At 31.7% G+C, this 23,312-nt stretch overlaps 2 protein-coding genes across 2 annotated transcripts in view; one reads left to right on the top strand and one right to left on the bottom strand.

The window, feature by feature from the left end:
• Positions 1-1,243: 1,243 nt before the first annotated feature.
• On the top strand, positions 1,244-7,542 carry LOC126737832 (apoptosis inhibitor 5). Its single transcript, XM_050442890.1, has 7 exons — positions 1,244-1,474; positions 1,545-2,042; positions 3,493-3,696; positions 3,748-3,942; positions 4,003-4,395; positions 4,566-4,734; positions 7,032-7,542. Exons 1-7 carry the CDS (start codon positions 1,403-1,405, stop codon positions 7,127-7,129), a joined length of 1,629 nt encoding a protein of 542 aa, XP_050298847.1. The 5' UTR covers positions 1,244-1,402; the 3' UTR covers positions 7,130-7,542.
• A 1,824-nt stretch (positions 7,543-9,366) lies between these two features.
• The window catches only part of LOC126737469 (dynein axonemal heavy chain 1-like), a 101,766-nt gene continuing 87,820 nt past the window's right edge, over positions 9,367-23,312 (bottom strand). The window contains exons 47-66 of the mRNA XM_050442380.1: positions 22,597-22,751; positions 22,352-22,540; positions 21,960-22,270; positions 20,242-20,389; positions 19,986-20,183; positions 19,763-19,928; positions 19,529-19,673; positions 19,249-19,474; positions 18,757-18,952; positions 18,185-18,378; positions 17,971-18,125; positions 16,897-17,263; positions 16,023-16,194; positions 15,710-15,969; positions 15,502-15,654; positions 12,721-12,989; positions 12,431-12,657; positions 11,512-11,693; positions 10,860-10,989; positions 9,367-9,653 (exon numbers count right to left, since the gene is read on the bottom strand). Coding sequence (XP_050298337.1) covers positions 9,439-9,653; positions 10,860-10,989; positions 11,512-11,693; positions 12,431-12,657; positions 12,721-12,989; positions 15,502-15,654; positions 15,710-15,969; positions 16,023-16,194; positions 16,897-17,263; positions 17,971-18,125; positions 18,185-18,378; positions 18,757-18,952; positions 19,249-19,474; positions 19,529-19,673; positions 19,763-19,928; positions 19,986-20,183; positions 20,242-20,389; positions 21,960-22,270; positions 22,352-22,540; positions 22,597-22,751 — 4,058 coding nt within the window. The 3' untranslated portion in view covers positions 9,367-9,438. The remainder of the gene's footprint in view (positions 9,654-10,859; positions 10,990-11,511; positions 11,694-12,430; positions 12,658-12,720; positions 12,990-15,501; positions 15,655-15,709; positions 15,970-16,022; positions 16,195-16,896; positions 17,264-17,970; positions 18,126-18,184; positions 18,379-18,756; positions 18,953-19,248; positions 19,475-19,528; positions 19,674-19,762; positions 19,929-19,985; positions 20,184-20,241; positions 20,390-21,959; positions 22,271-22,351; positions 22,541-22,596; positions 22,752-23,312) is intronic.

Genomic DNA, 23,312 nt, shown 5'->3' with positions numbered 1-23,312 from the left:
TCATAAGTGTCATAAGTGTAGGTCACTCGTGTAGTTGGTTTATTCATGATATGATTAGTGTGGTGCAATGGTATTTCAAAAGTTATACGCTGTTTGATATTATTGATAAGGAAATCTAGAGAGAGTCCACAAAAACTTTTATTACTTTATGTAGAAAACATACACATCTAGCAGAATTCATCTTGACTCAAAACTCAGACTCACTGATAGTTATATAAACGTATATTATTCATATTTCTTCTTAAATTATTAGGATAGACACTCGAGAAAGTACTTACTCTTTGCAAGGGGTAACTCTGAAGTATGTCTCCAGAATCAAGGATCTAGGCATTTCTGATGAAAAATTATCTTTTGTTGAACTTATTAATAAAGTTAGTAAGATCATCAAACATGCTAAGCTTTATATTTAGGAACCGCAAGAATTTTTCTGTGTATACACTTAAAAATATTTATTATTTCTCAGTTACGTGTAGATTAGAGTAAGTGTCAGTGATTTGGCCTCCGTATGATGCACATGTAGCATCTTGACAAAAAGCGTTCCGTATAAATTCTTGCGAGATTGTTCATATAAATTTGATTTGATCATAGTAGATCATGTGTACAGAGAAATAGAAAGTCAACTGAATCTGCCACCTTTAGAAGTGGGCAGGGTTTGCGCTAGATTAAAATGTCTATACAACTTAGCTAATGGTAAAAGAGTTTCTAGATTTAATTACACTTTGAAACATCGACATTGCGTCAAGGAATAATATAATATATATTTAATTTAATATATATTTTTCTCAGAATAGATATGCAAGGATTGTAATTATAAATCAGCATCATCTAGAAAGTTTTCGTATTGGCATATCATATCTTATAATATAATTAAGTAACAGTAATTTCAAGTGTTACATAACATATTCTAAGTTAAATCTGTATTGTTCTGACGAATTCATATTGAGTTACTTATTTTATTGGGTATTACGTCGGGTATTTAATTTTTTAACGTGTGAGACAGTAATTTCTAAATTGATTTTTCTAACATATATATTTGTAATCTGTTAGTGGGGTTTTCTTGTCGATAAATAAACTGTGAGCTGTTTCAATATATCGCCGTTACGGCTAGCGTTTTTGTCGCAATTATCATCAATAGATTCACCTTTAGTTCTGTCTCATTTGCCATAATAATCTGAGATTTTATGACATTGACAGTTTGTCAATTGTCAACGAGATTTACAGTTGACATGACAGATTCCTATTTTCCCCAATCCCGAATTGTAATTTGTATTCTCGTTTGACGCAGACTGTAAAGTTTAATTTCTCATGCTTTTTCGTGTTTCCCGGTATTTTTAGCACTTTTTCAGTTAAAAAGTGAGTTTTATAAATTTTCATGAATCGCGTGTTGTCCAGAATTTAAACAATGGCCGATTTATTGCAAGAACTTTACGACAAATACGAAATCCTTTCCAGTGCTAAAGACAAAATATCTGAGGTTAGCATTCTTTAGTTTTTTTTTACTTGTTTCTATTTTATGTAAATATTTTCCTATTTACCGCTTGCAGAAGTATGTCGAGTATACTGAATGCATAAACGGAACGACTGGCGGTCCTAAAGAAAAGAAATTGGCAGCACAAATCATTTCGAAATTCTTCAAGCATTTTCCCACCTTACAAGAGCAAGCACTCAATGCCATCATAAATTTGTGTGAGGATGATGATAGCGATATCCGTATATGTGCCATGAAAGTTTTGCCCAACCTAGCCAAAGATAATGCAGAATTGGTAGGAAATATTGCGAGCATATTGGGACAGTTATTGCAACTAGAGGACCTAGATTATACTGTCGCTTGTAATTCATTATGCAGTATCTATAAGCAAGATCCAGTTGGTGCAACTAAGGGAATTCTAAATAGTATACAATCATCGGACGATGAATCTTTCCGGGAAAAGGCAGTTGTATTTTTATTTACAAAGCTGGTTTATTTACCGGATATTCAACCTCTTAGCAAGAACCCAGAATTGCCACCCCTTCTTGTTGAAGAGGGCAAGAAGATAATCCAGGTAATGAAGTATTAAAAAAATTATTTTAGTTTTTTATTCTGAATTGAATAATTAGAAAAGCAGACATGTGCCAAAAATATTAAAGAGTTATGCTGCCATCAGAGCCATACCATTTCTAAGATCAAATTCAATTATATTATAACATAAATTAAATATTAGAATAAATATCATTATCCTGCAAAAATTTTACAGTTTTGCCACTGTCAGAAGTCTATCTATAACTCTCGAGTATGTCTTATGGTAGTAATTTGGGATCAGGGAAATTTGGATGTTATTTTTAATATATATGACTAAATTTCCAACACAAGTAAAGCATGGCTCTATTCACTTCTATGCTTATGACACCAAAATTGTACTTCAATATTGACTGGAGGACTCCAATGGATCAACAATGATTTGTTTAGTATATTTGAATGGTTTAATAATCATGGTCTTGTTCTTAAAAGTAACTTTAAGCTGGTTGGTTCGAATATGGCTATTAATAAAGTTTTCTTGTATAATTTTACAGTACGCATAAGCAATGTATTGCTTCTCTCCTGAACCTAAGTTTTCAACCTCATATCAAAACAAAACTGTCAACAGTATACTTTAAGCTAAAATGTCTGTATTCCTTTAAGTTTATATTGCCTGCAAGAACTTAACTTATGTTAATTGAATCCCTCATTTTACCACAGCTCCACTATTGCAATGTACTTTATTATAAACACTTAACCTGTGACTTATTTGCAAACAGGGTATACAAGTATGAATGCCCTGCTATTGGTTTGACCCCTATAAAGTTAGACAAGACCTACATAATCTAAACCTTAGAGATTTTATCAAATTTGAACTTCCTCTGCATCAAACTACTGAATTTAGAAGTTCTTTCTCTTTTTTGACAGTGCAGTAATTAAATATTGATCTGTTCCACCTAATAAACAATTCATTCTTTTCTTTTACACAATACAACTCTTTCAACCTTCAGAACTAAATAAAAATCTTTGATACTTGTCAGTGACAAGTAATTTTGTACTAAATTTAAGTATAAATATATTCTATAGAACAGACTTTTTGAAATTGTGGTGTTTTGGGTAGTATGGAAGAATGCTCTATGAATGCCATACCTGTCATATTTGGTCTTTCAACAAATCATATTTTTCATTTATTGCCTAAATGTTTGCTTATATGCCGGGAATTAAGAAAAGTACACAATATAAGTAAATTGCAGAATGATGGTCAGAGTACACTATTTAATATTCAGTATTGGAAAACTTGTACTGAACATTAATGAGGTTTTTTTTAAAACACCAAATAAAAACTACTGAAATAGGCAACAGAGAAAGTACTGTAAAAGTCATGTTGTTTGATGTCATCTTATTTTTTTAATCCAACTTTATCAATGTTCCTTTGAGTTTCATGAACTGAAGCTTCTCTATTGCTACAAAATATAATAATATATTGAATATTTTAGGATTGTACTTCAGAGGAATTTATTATTATAATGCAGTTTTTGCTAAAATCCAACCTTTCAAAAACATTACAAGGACAACAAGAACTCATTAATACTGTGGCTGAAAAAATTGAGCTAAAAGAGAAATTTGAACCCACCGAAGAAGGAACTGATAACGTTAGTCGACTAATATTATGTGTTGATTGTATTTTACCATTGTTTAGTGTAAGTTGTTCAAAAGACGATTGGTGCAAGTATTTACTGTTACATTTCTAGGCTACTTTGGAGTCCACTCAGTTTGTTATTTATTATTGCACTCAAGTCTTACCCAATCTTGAAAAGATAAGAAATATTAAAGATAGTGAAAAGTTGCAGTTGAAACTACTGAGACAATTAGCATTGCTAAGCGTTCATTGTGGAAATGTTGAAAACATCACAGAAATTGTGCAAAGTGTTTTTGACAAACTTAAGGTAAAAGTTCTACTATTTTTGCATTTATCATCTTCCTAAATGTGTGAATTATTTTTAAAGGAATATATGCCCCTGCCCCCAGAAGATGTTGACCTAAACAACGTTCCACAGTTAGACTTCACGTCAGTAGAATGCCTACTTTATACTTTTCACAGACTGACCAGGAAGATTCCAGAGTTTTTGACCGGCGATCAAGAACGTTTAAAAGATTTCCGTGCAAGACTTCAGTATTTTTCTCGAGGTGTGCAGGGATGCAAAAGGGGATTAGAAAAGAAAGCAAACCCGAAACCTCAAGGTGAAGAATTTCATATTCAACAACTTATCATTGAACTGGCACCGCTATTGCTGAATAATATCAACTCCATTATAAAGGATTTGTTTTATCAACCACCACTATATAAATGCAATGTAACATTATCATTCAAGGAAGAGGAGAAGAACAAGGAAAAATTGGTAAGGTGGTTATTTATTCAAATCAATCAAACATGTGTTTAAAAACCTCTATATCAATCAAATACATACTTTTTGTATCTGACTATAAGGTTTTCATTTTTCTAATTATATAGAAAAATGTGTATGGATTTTTTTTGTTACATTTTAAATATCACTTATTTTTGTTTCAGTCTTCACTAAAATCGCCCACTTCACAAAAAAGACACGCTCCCATAACCTTTGATTCAAGCAATGGTACAGCAGGTGCAAAACAAATAAAATCTACTAAAGGTGGTGATTCCAGGAAACCAACACAAACAACTTACCAACCTCCCAGTGGTAAATTTAGTAACAACTTCGGTAAGCCAACTTTTTTGTTTAAGTGCTAAGAAACTTCACAATATAAGTTTTTTAAGTGATTTTTCTATTAACGTGAAGAAGGATAATGAAATGTATGTTTTTTTGACGATTATGTGAATCTTTCTTTTATATTAAAGGATCAACTTTTTGGTTGGGAAATTTCTTCCGGATTGACGTTACCGACCCAAGTGTTTAAAGCCGTGCATAATCGTGAACAATTCTTATTTTAATTTAGTTTGGGTTAAAACCAAATGATGACGAAAATTTAAAAACAAATAAAATAAAGGGTATTGCTAGCACCGATTTTCAATATGCCCAAAAAATGGTATCAAGTATTAATTTTTTAAATAAACTTTTAATCTAGGATTCTCATAACCCAAAGCTATGAAGTCTTCTTGGATTGTAAGTTATTTCAATAATAATCATAAGATAACAATTTTTCAATGTTTCTCATTCTATGTAGAATAAAGGTTTTAACTTTTCTCAACTATGTATTTTAGTCCAAAAAAAATTTAAAAATAAATTTTAAAGCATATAAAAACAAGTTACTCTATAGGTATAAAAAAGCAAAGGACATTTAGATATAGGTAGTATATACAGGGTGTTTGGCGGAGGGTTAGCCAAACTAGGTGGCATATAGATAGGCTCACATAGAAGATATTTCCCTAATAAACTTTTGTTCTAAAAGTCTCGGGTTTTTTTATATCATTGATTTTGTGTTATTTTTAGGATTTTCAAAAAATTATGCCTTTTGACATCTTTAAATTTTTTCAGCATATTTTTCACGTTTTTTTTTATATTTGTATTTAGTCTGTAATGTATCCTGAATCTAAAAAAATCAATATCAAGTACAAATAATACCGAAATAATTCGTTTTGAGCTCAAAAAGTTAATACAAGTAGCAAAAAAAGTTATGAAAGGTAACTTTAAAAAGAAGAAAGACACAAAAAAAAAACTAAAATCTATCAAAATGTTCAGGTAGTTTTAAAAACATCTCCAGTTAATACTCTTTTCAATGATATACGATGTGTAACACAAAGCCGACTAACTTGCCACAATTCATGACTTTAAAGGAAAATAAAGTAAAAAAAAAATATTTTTTAAATTTTATGTATTTATTTCAAAATTATAAATTTTGTTGGAACTGCGCTCCCCTGGCTCTTATACATGCCCTACAATGCCGTCGCATTTCTACTGTCGTAAGGCGAAGTCGCATCTGTTCTCTGACGGTTAGAAAAGCGGCATTGTTAATTACCTACCCATCTTAACCGTTGAATTCTTTTCTTTAGATAGGAAGCAATAAATTTACATACGGACAGAGAAAAACCGAATTTACCCAGTTTAGTGATTAGCAGACCGTGATCAACCTTATCAAAAGCTTTTTCACAGTCCGTCATGATCACATCTAACTGCTCCTTATTGTCAATAGTCTTAGCTGTTGCCTCTGTCAGAAGGTTTTTGAGAAAAATAAACAAGAATCCATATATTTTTTAGTTCTATGGCATCTAAAAGTAAAACCCTAACATGCATATACACATTCATAAGTTTTAATAAAATTTAAATAATGGTATATCCTAATTTCAATATATATGGGTATTCCTGGACCGACTTTAAATAGAAAAATTCATTTAAACGTGGGTCCGAAAATGCTTGATGTTTGAGATTGTGAATTGAAATAGTGGTGAATAACTTGAGAACATGCTACGAAAAACATTAGATTTAAGATTCAATAAATGGTGTACTGCGAAAGTTCAACTTTGTCATTTTGTGTCAGTTACTGACGCTGACGCGTAACCCCGTTGATCCTGTATGAATATATTTTTAATGGAAAAGGATTCTTTTCTCCTCTTTTCTTTCAAAGTTTTATGTAGTAAAATACTTCAATCAACATTAACACACATATTACATCGAATAAAAATACCCAGGCGACAAAAAAGTTGAATCTATTTGGGTTTGTTCTTCTGGCAAGTATATGCCAATTGTTGTTGAAAAGTCTCAGTAACAATCCCCCAAAATCTCATATCCGTACGCAATGTAGCACAAGGTACGCAAAGTAATAATTAATTACACGGCCCCGGCACCTTAACATTTTACCCGGCAAGTTTGTTGTTTAGCATAAGGCTACATAGGAATCGACTAGTTTTTTACAATTTATCAGTAATTAAAATGTTGCGAACGCCTCTCTTCATTTTGAGGTACCATTCAATAACCTATATCCAATTAATTATGGTTCTCCTATACACTTTTGTTTATTTCTCTATATACCTGCAGTCTTAATATTAAAGTTAAAATTGTAGGAAGGACGGGTACACGTGGAGGAAGCTGGAGAGGCAGCAGCCGTGGCCAAAGAGGTTTCAGAAGTGGAGGCGGCGGAGGACGATCTTGGAGGAACTAATTTTGTTTTCTACCCGTTTTTTTTAAATATTCAATAGCACGGTAGGTATTATCCGGAGGTCAAGTTCTTTTCTTTTTTATTTTATTCATTTTAAACTAACCATTTTCATGGCATTAAAATTAAATTCCTTTCAATTGATTCATGCTATTAATATCATGTCTTCCTTTTAATAGCTAGTCCTAAAAAAACGATCCTGAATATATTGCAAATTCACGCATCAGTAATATTTCAAAAATACATTTAAGCTATTTGATGACTAGTATATTTTTTTTTTTTTGGTTTATGAACTTTGACCTTCCGAAATTGCTTTAATCAGGATTTAACAGATGGAAATAGTTTCTTTGAAGATTTCGTTGATTTACTTTTGTGAAATGTGTTGCGTTTCAGTCTTTAATAAATTTAACTGAAAGTAAGTATCATTTTTTATTATATTTTGTAATCTACCTACATTGCCCTACTAAACGAAAGATTTTAATCGAAATTTCGATACACTCGACAGCGAACTGTTATTTGAAAAACTACATTATTTTGGTTTTTCTAATGATGCAGTGAAATTCTTTACCTCTGTATTAATATCTAATATTAATAAACGGCGTTTATTTACATATTTAAAATATTATAAACTAAGAGAAATTAAATTTAGTGCCGAGGTCTAGCTTAAAGCTACTCCTGTACCTAACCACCCCTTGAAAATAAAGACAAAAATACTGCAAATAGAAAGGAATTAAAACGTAAAAAAGAATTTGAAATATATGCATTAATAGTGGAGACTGCTGTAATATAGAATTAAAAAAGAATATGTGTTAAAAGAAAGAAAATGTACAAAAAGAAAAGAAAAAAACAAATGTACGTAAATGCCCCTTGAAGTTGTGGACAGAAGCTCATTGGGAAGAGCATTGAAATATTTTGCTGCAATATAGCTAATCGACCTTTCATAGAGAAAAGTTTTATGCTTTGGTATCATAAACTTAGTAGAATGACGAATACGTCGATCATATCATATACTGGTTGTTCATTTTTGATTAACTTATAAACAAGAGTATTTAAATATAAACACTCAGAGACATAATCAAATTTACGTAGACCACAACAAAATCTTAAGCAGGACAATAAACCACACCACAATAATGATATAATGAGACAATCACACAGTTTTATTTTAATTCGAGTTGATAACATTTTATGAATATACAGTGCCCATAATTTTATAAAACTTTTGGGAGAACTAGATATATAGACCAGGACAGTAGTGGTACTATGCAGAGGTCTAAAGACTGATTGGTTTGCTTTGAGAAATATTCCTTTCCAATAACTGAAAGAAATGGAAGGAGAGTAATAGGTCTAAAATAAGAAAGTTTCATGGAATCACTGTTTTAGAAATTTATGAGTAGAAAAGCATTTATTTATTTACGATAAAAGTTATTTGAGGTAACAAATGTGGCACAAGCAGATCTATATATTTACCAATAAAATTATCAGCAGAAGCAGCATTACTTTTAAATTTACAGTGTATCTGAGAACTCAAAAATTTGCATCCAAATTGCTTGGACAAAGCTACACTGTCTCCAAATAGATATGTTAAGAAATGATATTTAGAACTGATAATATTAACAAATTTCTCAGCCTCTTGTAACCCTCATAGTTAACATTAGTGTTATTTGTATGGTAATGATGGATGTTTCGTAATCATTACCTCATTTTTACGTCAAATCCCTCGGGTAATAGAAGGGCAATTCAATCATGTTCTAGATGATATACGCGAGTTTTTCCAGAGATCATAATTTGGAATTAAATACATCTAAAAATCATCGGTGATTTTCGGTTCGGTTCGGTGGCGATTTGAATGCCGTATGATATTTGTTCCAATTTTTACGCACAGAATAATAACCCTAGACTTATAACCTTGGGTATAAGTCTATGTTCATAACACTCAATTCAAGAGGTCGAAAACTTACTATATACTTAAGAGTCAATCAAAAACTTACAATTAATGCTACGCTGAATTTGAACAGTGGTTCTTCCTGATAAAGCTCCAGAAATGAACTTTCTTTAATGGTACGTATGTTACCAATAGGTTGAGATCATACTTTAAGGACAAATCTTGAATAAGAGCAGGTATATTACTTACCCGACGCCCTATTTCAGGAGGAGCTACTACTTTTTTGCTTCATTACCTTGACCTTTGACTGATTTATCCTCCGTTCTACAATACATATTTGAAATATTTTCTCTTTAAGTTTATATTATTTAAAATATATTTTATTTTTCTTCAAATATAAAATAATTATCACAGTTCAATTCCTTAAAAACTAATAATCCAAAGCGCATATCAATGCAACGCCACGTTTGATCCAGTGAGGCTCCGGTTTCTCACATGGAACCTCAATTGCGAGTACATAATTGGTTGAATGTCCCGTGGTAGATAAAGTTCCTGCTCTCGTTAAAGTCTTATAAACGGGACATTCGTAAACACCTGGAGGTCTGACGTGGTTCTCTTCAGGTTTTAACCAAATTACGGGCATCTCTAAAAAAATAATATGCATGTTTTACTATTTAGAGTCTTTAGTAAAGATTTAAAATGTCTTGGATCATATTTAATAGTCATGAAGATAAACCGTTTTAATTTTTTTCATAAAAATATAGCAATTGGACGTAGGGATAATCGTTATCAGGGATTTTGCTTGTGGGGACCTGACTTTTTTCCAAATGGTTTTTTTCAGATTCTTCAAACAATAATAAAGTAAACTTTTTTATTAGTTGTTTATAACGTTGTTTTTATGATTATTGTTATGGACTATAGTTTAAAATTAGAAATCGTGATAAACAGTCTTTGTTACTTATTTTGGGTGGGTGAATGAAAGCCAATAATTTGTATTTATAAAATATTCGTTTATAACTAATGATGGCAACAGATGGTTAAAATAAGTAAACAAGGTTTTTTACTTTTGATGTGGAAAATTTTTAGGCAACTTCTGTTTATAAAATATATTTTCAAAAAAACTCTTGACGCCCTAATTTTAACATAAAAAACCAAATTTCACAATTAATCGAAAATACAGCGCAAATTATAATTAATATCTAAGTTTCAAAGTTCACTTTGTTTTGTCTGATTTATTTATTTATGTAGAATTATATATTCTTATAACTACAAAATATGTATAGAATATAAGTGAAATCTTTATTGAAATAAATACATGGTCAGGGATGAATGGGAAATTTGTTACTAAAAAGAACTGATGTGGAGATATTTAAATCAAAGAAAGGTGTTAAATCTTTTTTGGTTCGTTTATTGAAGAGTTTTTATATGAAAATAAAAATGCTTTATTATTAAATATTTGCCAGCATATATTACCTATAGAAATTGCTATAATTAAAAAAAGCCGTCGTGGATTTTTTTAAATTCTTATATAACGAAAAGAATACTTGATATTATTTTTGAATTCGAATTCCTATCATTACCTTAAGTCAATATGCCTATAGTCAATAGTCAGCTTTAAATTGGTTAATGATATCGTTGTATTAACTTAGATAGGCTATTTTAAAAAAAATCATAATAAATCCGAATCTCAAAGATTCGGTTTATAAGCGATCGATGTTTTATAAGTGAATAATAAAATAATTTAAAAAAATATAGAGGCTCCCTGAGTCAGTACTTTATATTTTTTATCTTAGTTCTAATGATCTTCGATTTTTTATTATGGCGGAAAAAAAATATAACACCATTTATTACCTGTATATAGTTCTTTAGGATTCGATTCATCCAATATTCCCTTATTTCCATTCCATCTAGCTCCTTCCAGGAACAATCCCCAAATACAACAACCATCCTTGGGGCGGATTTTGGGAAAAGAATCCAATACCTAGAATTCAGATAATTGTCAAATAGAAACCCTTTTGTATGGTTAACGAGGGTAAATCAATAGATACAGTTAATTATCTCGAATAATTGAGATGACATATCTCGTTTTCTTGCGATAATTATATTTTGTTATATGTTGATTGTTGTCTTTGATCTGATGATGATTAATAAATAAGGCAAAACGTGATCTCAATTAAGGATTCGAGGTGGATGAGTGACGTGAATATATATGAAATATAACGGTTTATTCGTAATATTTTCGCATTAGGTAAATTATGAATAATTAATCTTTTTTAAATGAGAAGAAAAACAATTAAATAAAGTTAGGTAAGATCTTAAGAGAAGAAACTAAGTCAGAGGTCGATAGATAAAACACTAGCTCAATTTTTGAAATAATTGTACAAAGTAAAATAAGTATTGAAAAATAAAATAGAAGACAAAAAATAATAATACTGACTTTAAATTGTCATCGGCTTAATATGCATTTTCTCATTCACCCAATTTCATAACTTATTATACCTACCTCAAATGAAAAATTAATAGAATCAATGGAAACTACATATTTTCTGGCATAATTCTGTAGAGTTCCAGTCAGGAAAGCTTGTGGGAAATAAAAGCCCGAGATCCAGAATACTGGCGGAATACCATTAATAACCCATTTGTTTAAAAATTCGCATCGAGCGTTCAGGTCGGAAACCCAAGAACCTAAAATTACTTTCAATATACAGGCTCATATTTCAATATATGGACAAAATCCAGCTTCGTGTTCCTTCGATCAAATCAAGCAAAAAGTTTAATTTAATTAATTAATAATTTCCGAAAATGAGTACGCAAAATACTACGCATCCAGAGCTATTTTCCAATACATAATTCAAATGTTTCATATTTCGCGTTTATGTAGGCTTTGAATTGAATATTTTGAAAGGGAAAACGGTAAGCTTATAGTACATCTGTTGTTTTGGTCTTTTTTTCACTCGTTTCGTCTTTGTCAAATAAAAAACTATCGACCATTTTTGTCGATAGCAAAGTGAAGCATTTCTGGACCAAATAATTAATAGAAAATTGCGTATTTTATTTTGTCGCTTAAAAATTAACTGTATTACGAAAAGAATGCAGGAGCAAAAAATTACTTTTTTTATTAAAATACCAGGCATGAACGAAAAAACACTAAGAGACTATATATAGTCATTTTTCCATTTCCACTTCAGCATATTTGATTGAATAATAGATTGAAAAATATTTTTTATTATAGGAAAAAGCAGGGACAATAAATTATCGATGTTCTTCCTACAACTTTTCTAACATGTATTCCAAAATTTAAGGCGTTAAAATGCACTTTTTTGCTTACTATCATCGAACGAATACGTCCCTGGATGTTGTTGTGTTGCAATGTTAAATAACGCTCTGTATTATTTTAAAATTATTCGGTGGACGTTTATTACCCAAGGGTTTTAATGACGGATAAGCTTTATTGGCCCACATCTCTGGTACTTTATTAGTAAAGAGACTTAAGGACATTTTCTCTAGGGCCTCTGACATGACCACAAGACCCTTCAAGGCTTTAAGCAAATCGTTTAGGGACACTTTAATTACCACCAATAGTCTGTTGTATCTGATAGCCTCTTGTATGAGTACTGTATTAAGGGATTCCTCATAAAGCACTGGATATCTGTGGTAAAATAATATTTGTATTTCACGGGTTTAATATAATATACCTTCTCAAATAACCGACCGTTCCGATATTGCTTCCAAATCAAACATTTTCGGTAACTGATCCAATATATTTCTAGCTAAGTTTGTAGTGACCTCTTCTTGGCTAGCCGCAGCTCCACCTACAGTTTTCGGTTGCAAAAGCAATAACGTGGACAGGCACTTGTATGTTTGTGATTGAGCAAAAGTTATATCAGCGTTCGGGTGTAGTCCAAACAATTCGGGATCGTCATTAATGGGAAACGATTTTATGTAATCCATGTAGTCGATGTATAAAGCGGTGAGAGGAAGCTAAAAAAGATCGACATTTTATTAGTTTTAATATATTTTCTTAGCATAAAGTTATTACTGATTTTTATTTATATAATAAAAGTACCAAAGTTTTCTTTTCCCGTTTTTGTACTTCTTTCTTAATGTCCCTGTATCACAATTAATCACCAGATATTATGCAAGTGGCTTGAAGTTTATAATAATTACTTTGCACTTTACGTAGAAACGGAATACGCCATTGCCAGCCTGTACTTTCTTATACGCCAAGAAAGTCATGAAAAAATAAAGGCATTTCAGATTTTTTCGTCTGTTAAAATTTAATTTTGTCAAGATAAATAAGAGTTGAATATTTGTTACTATGCTTTAAGTATAGTTATGTTAGTTATATATTTGTATAAATCCCTATTTTGGGTATCTCTTGGTCCTTCATCTAGGAGATATATGTTCGTGTTATTCCTAAATTCAAATATTGAAGAATTGAGTATCAATAAGCGCTTATCGGACTTATGTATACAATATGAATACCATATTAACTCGAATCTTTAAAATAATGGAAAAATAGCAGGCGACGACGTGGGTCCTTATTTACTCGGCTGACGATGAATTCGGAAGATTCGCTAACCTTTTACGCTCAACCCAACACAACCCATTAATGATTTTTTTACTTTTTCAATAAAAAGATGTAACTGTAATGTAATTTTCTCATGAAGGAACCTTATTAAATCATTTTGTCAAGTACATGCCAAGAAACTGACTATTCACACGAACGACAATATACGCTCTATCTCGCGCGTCCATATTCACGCAACTCTGTCTCGTTCTTACTTACGAGAATGACGTTCTTAATTTTTTTTATATGATAGGACCACCAAAATGGGCTGACTTTTGGTATATATTATCTATTGACACTATTACGAAGGAAATGCATAAAAGCCAACCGATCTGAAGTAAGTAAACTTATGCTTTTGCATAAGATGAACCGTTGTTGCTAAACCAGTTCGGCAATTTTCAATTTATTTAAGATCAAAGTAAAAACAAAAATTCTCATTCGAGTTGAAGTATGAAAGGTTTTTTGGTCATGCGCTCTCCATCTATAAGTAAGTTTTGCTAAATCGGCTCTTTTTGGTCTGAAGAATATATGGTTGCTTTTTGTAAAGAGTTTTACAAACATCCTGTATATTATTTATGGAACTATATGTACTTTCTGGTTTTCTTGCATTAAGGAAGCCAATATGCAGAAACACGTACCGGCAAGTATCATCTAATTTTTTTCCTTGATTTCTGACTAACGTAATATCAATAAAACTTTTTTTTAAATAAAATATATAAAAATGCTTATTAAAGCTGTTATGAGTTATTAAAGAATAACGTCATCAGCAAGGGAAATAGCTGTGTACCGAATAAGCGGTTAAACCAATTAAAAATTTAATTATTATTTGGTTAACGTTCGTTTTTTCAAAATACGTATTTTATAAACTAAACCGATATTGATTGGTTTAAGCCCTCAATGTAAATATTATCAAAAACCACTCAAATGCGTGCGAGGCCATAAGTCAGAAAATAAATAACATATTCATTAGTATTTCAATCGAAAAATAACGGAAGCTTTTCCATTAAAAGTCCAATGCAGAGACTAAATTAATAAAGTGAACTTAAGGTACAGAGAAAAGTTAGTAAAAGTGTAGAGTGAATATATATTTACTTGTAGTAATCTAGACCTTAATTTTAATAAATCCAATTCCGAATATACCAATAGATGCAAGAAAGGAGAAAATGTTTAAAAAAGAGTAGGTGGAAATAAATACTCTTGACCGAAATTTCCAATTCTGTCAAAGTAAAAATTCCACTTCTTATTTCATTTCTCAAGAAACCACATTATTGAAGTGTTTTTCTTGTTCGTTAAGGTGTAAATTAAAAAAAATCGATCCACGAAAATAGTCAACTAATTCATTTACACACTCGCACTACTAAAAACGATCACTTATGACTACAAGAAATATTTATTTTCACCCTATTTATGTCCGATTTAAATTTCGCGCCAGTATTACGACCAAACTTCGACTAAACTGTCAACTTACTCCACTGACCATGATGCCTAGCATATGTTACATGAAGTTGTGTCAACATTTTGCGTAGAATTGAAAAATGCATCAAAAATATCCCATTCCATTAAAAAAAAAGTAACTTTGTCTCTACTACTATTGTTATGCCTCCTGTATAAGCAAAGTTATCTTCCTAATGTAGATTTTGATATTTTTTCATGAAAGGGCGTGTTCACGATTTATGGGTTCATCAACTGATTTGTATGAGTTGATTTTACATTAAATTCTCTTTAAGGAATTTATTGCAGCCCAGATAGTGTAGTAAAATGTGAAACCTCTTTTCGTTGTCAATTTTTCTATGAGTAGTGAAATTCCAGTAGAGAATCCCAATAATACTAAAATATTCTGTTATAAATCGAATATTTAAAGTAAGTTTTATAAATTAATGATAAACGATTAAGTACTCAAGCATAATTTAAAAATAGATTTACCTGACAATAAAATTTGTTTTTATCAAAAACGTATCCTTCTTTTAGTATCTGTGGCTTGTAGTAATCACCCAGTTGATTCATAAGGCACCGTCTGTCCCAGTCATCAGTAACTCTTCCTCCGTAATTTATCTGTCCAGCTGTATAGGTTAATACCTAATGATGAACCAATGGGAAATATTATGAGATGCTGAGTAAAATAAATGCTTACCTTAAATGGAATGTCTTCGTATTCCATCAAAAACATATATAACTGGGACAAGCAAATCTTTAAGTCTCCATCGGTGAACTCGTAAGGTATATTAAAACCCAGTGGTCCAAATTTGCGCCTTTCAAGCAAAATGCCATGAAACAGACAAAGCGAAAATGTCAAAAATTTAAAATCGTGTGATTTTTGGGATTCCGTCTGTAAAAAGTCAGCAAAATCCGATACTTGATTTATGTAGGCTCGTAAAATATTCGCTTTTATTCCTAAAAAATGGGAAAAGGTAACAAATTGTGTGCTGTAAAATTATTTAGCTAACCCGAGGGAGGTTCGACGGTCATTTTGCTACCATTTTGCAATATAGATACGGGGAAATACGGCGAGGGGGTTGACGTGAGCCATACTCGAAAGTCTCGATGTACCACTTCTGGAGGAATTGTTTCTATGATGCGTTCCAGAGATGGCATCCAACTAGGAGCCAAATGGCAGTTCTACAAAAGAATGTTTATATATATAGCTGTTCTGGGTATAGTTTTGACGTAACAGTAGTCTCGCAAACCACCGTATAAAGATTATAAATGGTTCCCAAATAAAAGTCAAGTTCTTTAAGAATTGACTGACGATGGCATGACCGTTATAATTCTAAATATTCCCAACTACCTCTTTAATAAAGTACATCTCAGACGTACATTCTTTTTTTTTCAACGATACTATCACTACTATCTATTAATCATCATAAAATGTCTCGGTCTAAAATTAATCCAATGAGGATATACGGGGATTCAGATGTTGTCTGAATCCCCGTAAAATTTGAACCCGAAAAACCCGAAAAATCTGATATTTCAGTAAGACGGAGTGCTTCTCCAGCGTTTTATTCAGAATAGGTAAGGCAGTTTCCAAATAAAACTCTTTTGAGTAAATGGATTGGGAGAAGGGGTGGTATTGAGTGGCCGGCGAGATCACCTGATTTATTTTTGTGGTATTAATGAAGTCGAAATTTAAACCACCAAACCAGAACCCTGAGAAGCTTGATGAAACCGCATTACCTACTACTGAAAGAATATCATGAAATTACATACTAGATCCCACAACATACTATAAACGACTGTGTGTTTCTTTGTTTCCGTCAATTTTCTATGTTGGTGTCTTGGCGAAGTTGAGATTTTGTAATTGATGAAAACTGATATAAATACCTGAAAGAAAACCCAAGATCCTTGTTCAATGGCCTCTTTGATCATCTTCTCGGCTATGGGTCCCTGACCTTGTCCCAAAGAAATCGAAAACAATCGTTTGCCCATTCGCATCCGGTCGGCAAATTTGTAAAGATCCGCAGCCGGATCAGTGCCGGTGGACAGGACAAAAATCAGCGGCACAACAGGACCGGACTCTTTAAACATTTCGGACAAGTCGGACGATTGCGGCTCGATAAATTGCTGTCCCAGGTTTTCGGCGAGAAAATCTTGCATCGCGTTTGTCACTTTATCGGGTCTGAGACTTTTCAAAACCACCATTTTCTGGAAGTCGTCTAATTGTTTGTTGAAGGGGTAGGGTAAACTCTCTCTACAATAAAAGATGTTTATTGTGCACGCATAAAGACTTTTAGTACTATAATAGTACTAAAACTTTTTATGATGCAACTTTATAGAGTATTAACTAACTTTATAAGGTTTTTGGGATGAATTTTCAGATGAAAAGGTATCAAGATTCACACGTCAAAATGGTCTAGAGGATGAACAATGGATTCCGGGATTTGACCCCCATAATCATTTGATATAAAAAACCCTTCAATTGGAACCATATTAAAAATGCATTAAAAAAACACATAAATAGTTTATAAACGATAATATTACTTATATTTAAAGCATACCCTATTACTAATAAATATTTTTTTGCAACGTCACTGGTGGTAATTCTTTGCGTCAGTGGCATCAACAATGGCATCAAGCGGGGTTGCCATGTCATTGCCTTTTTCTTTAACATTATATACATTTATTTAACGTTGAATATAGAGCATTTGGACACAAAAGTCCTTACTGAAAAACAGGTAAAGAAATCCTATTTTTCATACACCGATATCCGATAAAAATCGATTAACTATTTTAGAATTTTAATTTTAATAACAGAAGCAAGACAACTAATTTACCTAAGTCAGTTTGACAAAATACGTCTTAATATGTAACAAACGATATTTAAAAAAAAAACAAGGTAAAATGTTTCTTATACTATATGTATAAAGCTCAATTAATAAATACAAATATTTATACTACCTGTGCGGATCAGCACTATCAAATAACTCCTTATAATATAAAACATTTTTACTAAATGTGTCTACAAACGGCTTAAAAGTTGGCAACACTTCTAAAGCTAAAATCTCTTGCCACGCTTTACTAGAAAGCCAGTTTGGTGCTGGATTTGGTGCATCCTAAACCAATAAGAAAATCCTTTAATAAACGTTTATGTGACAAAAATTGTTATAAATACTCTTAATGGCGATCCTCCAGCAAGAAAATGCTGCCATTCCTGTGGATCGATTTTATTCATATCCATCAAAATTCGAATGCTCATCAGGAACGCAAAGTGCAATTTGTGCTTTTCAAACAGACTCCGGCATACATTGCTGAATAAGTTAAATGTAAAATTGTCGTTTATTGTCGATACTCGTTGATTGATGTCCTCTGAAATCAAAAAGAGGATTTTTGTAAATTTTTTTGTGTCAAAAAGCCCTATGTTACTTTACGCTAAAAAAAATACAATTTTTGATTATGGCTTATAAGTTTAACAGATTTTTGGCATTATAAAATTCTAATCACCTATTATAACAAAAATAACAACTTTTTATGTATTTGGAAATCTCACCGATCCTACAAGGGTTTACTGACTGTAGCTAAGTAGTTTCTCAGTACAGCAGCATCAATACGAAAAACAACACATGTCAAAAAAAGTATTTAGTTACAAGTCTTTTAAAAGATATTGTAACTGATGATTTAGATTTTTAAATAAATATGGAATAATCAAAGTCCTATTATGCTAAAAAATATTAATTTGTATCTTACCGCTCTTTTCAGATTCAGCCATGGTAGAAATAAAAATATTAATAAACCATTCCAATGAGTATTGATACATTGGGTCAACGTTTGAAAGGTCCGCTAAGCAAAAGAACAGAATCTGTGATCTATTTGCTACTGGGATGTAGAGGGCTCTGGTGTTGTCGATGTCGATCTGGGTTATTTCGGCAGATTCGACTTTATTCTAAAGTTAAATTAAACTAAATTATAAGTCACCAAAGAGTCTTTCTTAAACTATTGAATTTTCAATATTTAGTAAAGTAATAAATATGTTTTTTATTACATGCGAATCATGGGATAACCAGATTGCAGACTCTTTTTGGATTTGCAAAGATAACGCAGAGCACAAATATATTTTCCGAAAATAACTTACAACATGGCTGTGACTGTGACTGAAAACTTTCATGGGGTAATCCAAATAATGTAATATCTTTTGAAATCATGGGTAAGTTCAATTTTTTTAATTAATTATAAACTTACCTTGATATCCTCACTCTTAACTTTAGAAGCCTCCAACGTGATGATAAAATCAAGATCATCAAGTGGTGAACCCTCAGAAGTACTCAATTTCATCAGAATTCGGTCTTGAATCTCTTTGAGTTCGTGTTTCATTTGTGCCACGCTTACAACGATTTGACTCCTTTGCTCTTCCAAATCTGGACGTTCTTGCATTACGACCAAAGCTAATAGTTGATCTTGTAAGCCCCTGTAAAATTTATAAGTAAGTTAAAAAGATTTCAATAGGATTATTTAAACACACGTTGAGACAACCGTAAAGTTCACTAGTAAGACTTTAATCGATACCTCGGGGGTGTAATGGGGATTTGGCAATTTGGTGGTAATAAATAGCTTAAAGTTGTTATCGTATGGGACCACCACATCTCCCAGTTTAATAACGATAGTTCCTAAAAAACTCTTTTTAGTAAACGTTAATAGTATTCAGACGATCTCAGTAAACCCAAGCAAGAAGGAGAAGGATAAGATGAATACATACCACTTTGGTTATAGGTTTGTCTCATAAGTATTGGATCAAGTGCTGGATCCAATTCAACCCCTACATTTTCTATCAAAACTGGTTTCCCAAATCTTATGGCAGACTCCATTGTTCGCATAAGGTCTCTATCTGAAAGCTTGCATATGGATAAACCTTGAGTTTTACCCTAAAAATAATTAATTTAATAAAAATTACCTTAGCTAGATTACCTCATTAAAGTTACCATATTTTTAACCCATTTATTGGCCTGACCTTGTGGGTCAATAAACAGCGGCCATCTCCTCGAGCACGATATCAAAACAGCATTTTCTGTTGATAAATAATCCCTAGGCAACCCATCTAATTGCCAAAGTCTTATTTGCACCGGTTCACCCAAAATGGTTACTACATTGGAGTTTTTGGTAAATGGTATTTCTAAGTCCTAAAGTATTTTCAGGTTAAATTACCCAAGCAACATCGATCTATTTAAGTAATAGTACCTCAATACGTTGAATCCAGCCAGTAAACAAATTCCGTCTGTACTGATCTGTGAATGGGGTCATGTAAGCTACACAGCCCGAGCTTATTAAAATGTCACCAGTTACGTTAACCACGTTTGCCTCTATGTTGTTGATTGTCTCTTTCCATCTAGTTAAAGGAGAAAAACACTATTTTCAAATGATCAAAACACTATTAAGAAAACCAAAGGGTGATGCAGAAATGGGAGGAAATTTTGAATTCTCACTTATATATCATTATCTCAATTTTTATTATGCCGGTGTTCTTTGGTTTTTAGAGATGTTAAGTTGGAGCTTAGTTCACCACGTGAATTACATGGCTGATGAATTTAATGATGTGTTTCTTCAAGCTTCTACAACTTCAATACTTCAACAAGCCGCGTGTGCGGTATGCTATCAAACGCCTTTTGATAATCAATATATGTAACGGTCTTTTTTCTATCATCAAATAGTAATGAAATAAACTCTAAGTTAGAATTCTCAAATTTATTAAATTAAAGTCAGAGGATTACACGTGTTTCGCCCATACTCATATACCGCATCATCAAATCCACTTGTGTATTCACTAATAAAAAGAACGAAGAAAGAAGTAGAGAACAACACTACATGATACAAGTCAAGAGTAGAAATTAGGTTAAAATTGACTACCCTTTACTTGTATCATGTAGTGTTGTTCTCTACTTCTTTTTTCGTTCTTTTTATTACTTTTTGAGACCTGTGACTTAGAGTTTATTTCATTACTATTTGATGATAGAAAAAAGACCGTTACATATATTGATTATTAAAAGGCGTTTGATAGCATACCGCACAGTAAAGATGGACTATTTCTTGGAATTTTTTCTATCATGTTCTGTTATCACCTGATCCATGATTAATTGTTCTTTACATCCTATAGAACTTCTGCGACATCCTTTTTGTTCTTGGTCCAGCAAGTCTTATTTATAAAATCTTACCTAAAATTATTGACGTAAGTATTTTGCAAAGTGTGAGAAGGGTCTGCGGTCTCCACAGATTTGGTAAGATATTTTTGCTGATAAGATAGGTTCGTAATACCCATCTGACCCTTCTAATGGACTTTGTGGTTCGTTTTTTCTTTACTGCTTGATATCTAGATATTTGTAAAATTAGGCAGTACCCATTGCCTCAATCTTCTATCAATACTCCATATGGTACCCCCTTGGTTGTATTTGTCCTCTGAATATATTGGGGATACGGCAACTGTCCAGACCAAGCTGCATGCCAATGTCGTTAAAGAATTCTTTCACTAGGTTCAGCGTTTGCTTCAATTTTTGTTTATTGATTTAATTTAATTAAATTTTATTAATAATATTATCATTATTATTATTAGGTTTCAAAAAGACTTATGGAAACCTTATAATTATATTTAACGATTATTTCGGGTACTTTCTATAAGACTTCTTTGAGCAAGGAAAAAGTGGGTAGATAATTTTTGTATTTATAGAAGTGCAATACATCGTTGAGACAATAATTAAAGAGAATATTTAAATCTAGTATAATGTAATATGGTGTATATAAAAAAGTTAATGATGGAGGATAAAAGATGAAACGTTATGTTATATCAACCCGATTTCTTTTATTTTTCTGGCTCCTTATCAACAACTTTTCTTAAAAATTCACGTTCTTATTAAAGTTTCATTAAATTCTATTTATATTTATAGAGAACTCATAATACTGCTTACCTAATCCTTTCGTCTGCCAACCCTGTGATTAACCTAACAGCCCTGTTCATTCTTTCTTCGCAAATGGATATGCTTTGTTCTTTTTCTTCTCTATATGCAATTTTAGCATTAAGTTGTGTCTGAAGTATCTCCAATCTATCCATTACTTCTTTCATTTTTGCCTTAGCAGCGGCCAAAGCTCTTTCTGTCTTCTCTAGGTCTTCCTTTGCGTTTTTAAGAGCGGCTTTCTTGGGAGCGACGGCTTTATTAACGAAGTAATATTTGTACATTGCATGTACCCACATGCACAAAGATGTACAGGCTTTTGATATCTGGAAAATACAATTATTAATAACTATAATTCAGTCAGATTCAACCCTCCTAAACAGGAGAGTTGAGATATCCAATAAAACCTTGGCAATTTTTGCAGGCGTAAAGTCGGGATCATCCACATACTTTTCCAGTTTGTCAATCATTTCTTCAGTAATTGAATCTTTATCAAAGTTCATTAGGGACGATAAGAATAATCCGGGATCAGATAGCATATTCCTGCCAGGCTCCCAGTAGTCCAGGATCTTTTCTCCAGGTCTCATTCCTGGAATCTACAAGAATAATCTTAGAGGTTATTCTAAATAACTGATTTAATATTTAGATGTACCTTATTGGGCTTAATATTCTTAACAATGCAAATAGCTTCTATAACATATACCACGCCAGCCGGAGGTCTTTTCATCGATCGTACTTCAATGATGTCATTTTTATTCAAAGATTTTAAACTTTGCTCTGCAGCAAGTAAAGCCGGCATAGCTTCATCTAAAAAAATATTAATTCGATGGATTATCTCTCATTGTGAAAGGGTCATTTATTTAGGTTTATATGTTTATCAATTTTCCTAAATAAATGTAATTAATGACAATAAGTTTTTTATGAGAAGGTCTTTTAATGTGATGAAAAATCCAAATTTTTCTCTAGCCAACTTCTGTCTTTATAACAGACAAAAAAAGTTTAAGCAAAAGTTTATGCTTTTAATGAAACAGAATTATATTCGTATCTCTAAAATCCATAGTAATGAATGACGATAATTATCAAATGTTTATAAGTTATTTTAATAACTCCTGAGGACACTATTTCCAACTCAATTGGTTTGACATTTATACAAATATTAACCACCTACATAATTACATGTTTCCTCGTATAACAACGAATAGAAGAAAATAATAGGAATATCAGAGAAAACAATTACTGTATTTATCACTACATAAATAAGCGTATTTAAGTAGTTAGTAAAATCTGATTTATATTATTTTAAAAACAATATTCGGCAACATAGAATAAAACAAAAATATATTTAATTTTCCAATATTTTTCGTAAAT

The sequence above is a fragment of the Anthonomus grandis genome, chromosome 6, assembly GCF_022605725.1.
Source record: "Anthonomus grandis grandis chromosome 6, icAntGran1.3, whole genome shotgun sequence".
NCBI lineage: Eukaryota > Metazoa > Arthropoda > Insecta > Coleoptera > Curculionidae > Anthonomus > Anthonomus grandis.
The sequence above is the reverse complement of the archived record's forward strand: the minus strand, read 5'-3'. Positions and strand labels throughout refer to the sequence as shown.

Coding starts and splice junctions, on each gene's coding strand:
- LOC126737832 (XM_050442890.1), top strand. CDS start 1,403: ATGGCCGATTTATTGCAAGAACTTTACGACAAATACGAAATCCTTTCC. Junction 2,043..3,492: donor AGGGCAAGAAGATAATCCAG/GTAATGAAGTAT, acceptor TGAATATTTTAG/GATTGTACTTCAGAGGAATT. Junction 4,735..7,031: donor TAAATTTAGTAACAACTTCG/GTAAGCCAACTT, acceptor TTAAAATTGTAG/GAAGGACGGGTACACGTGGA.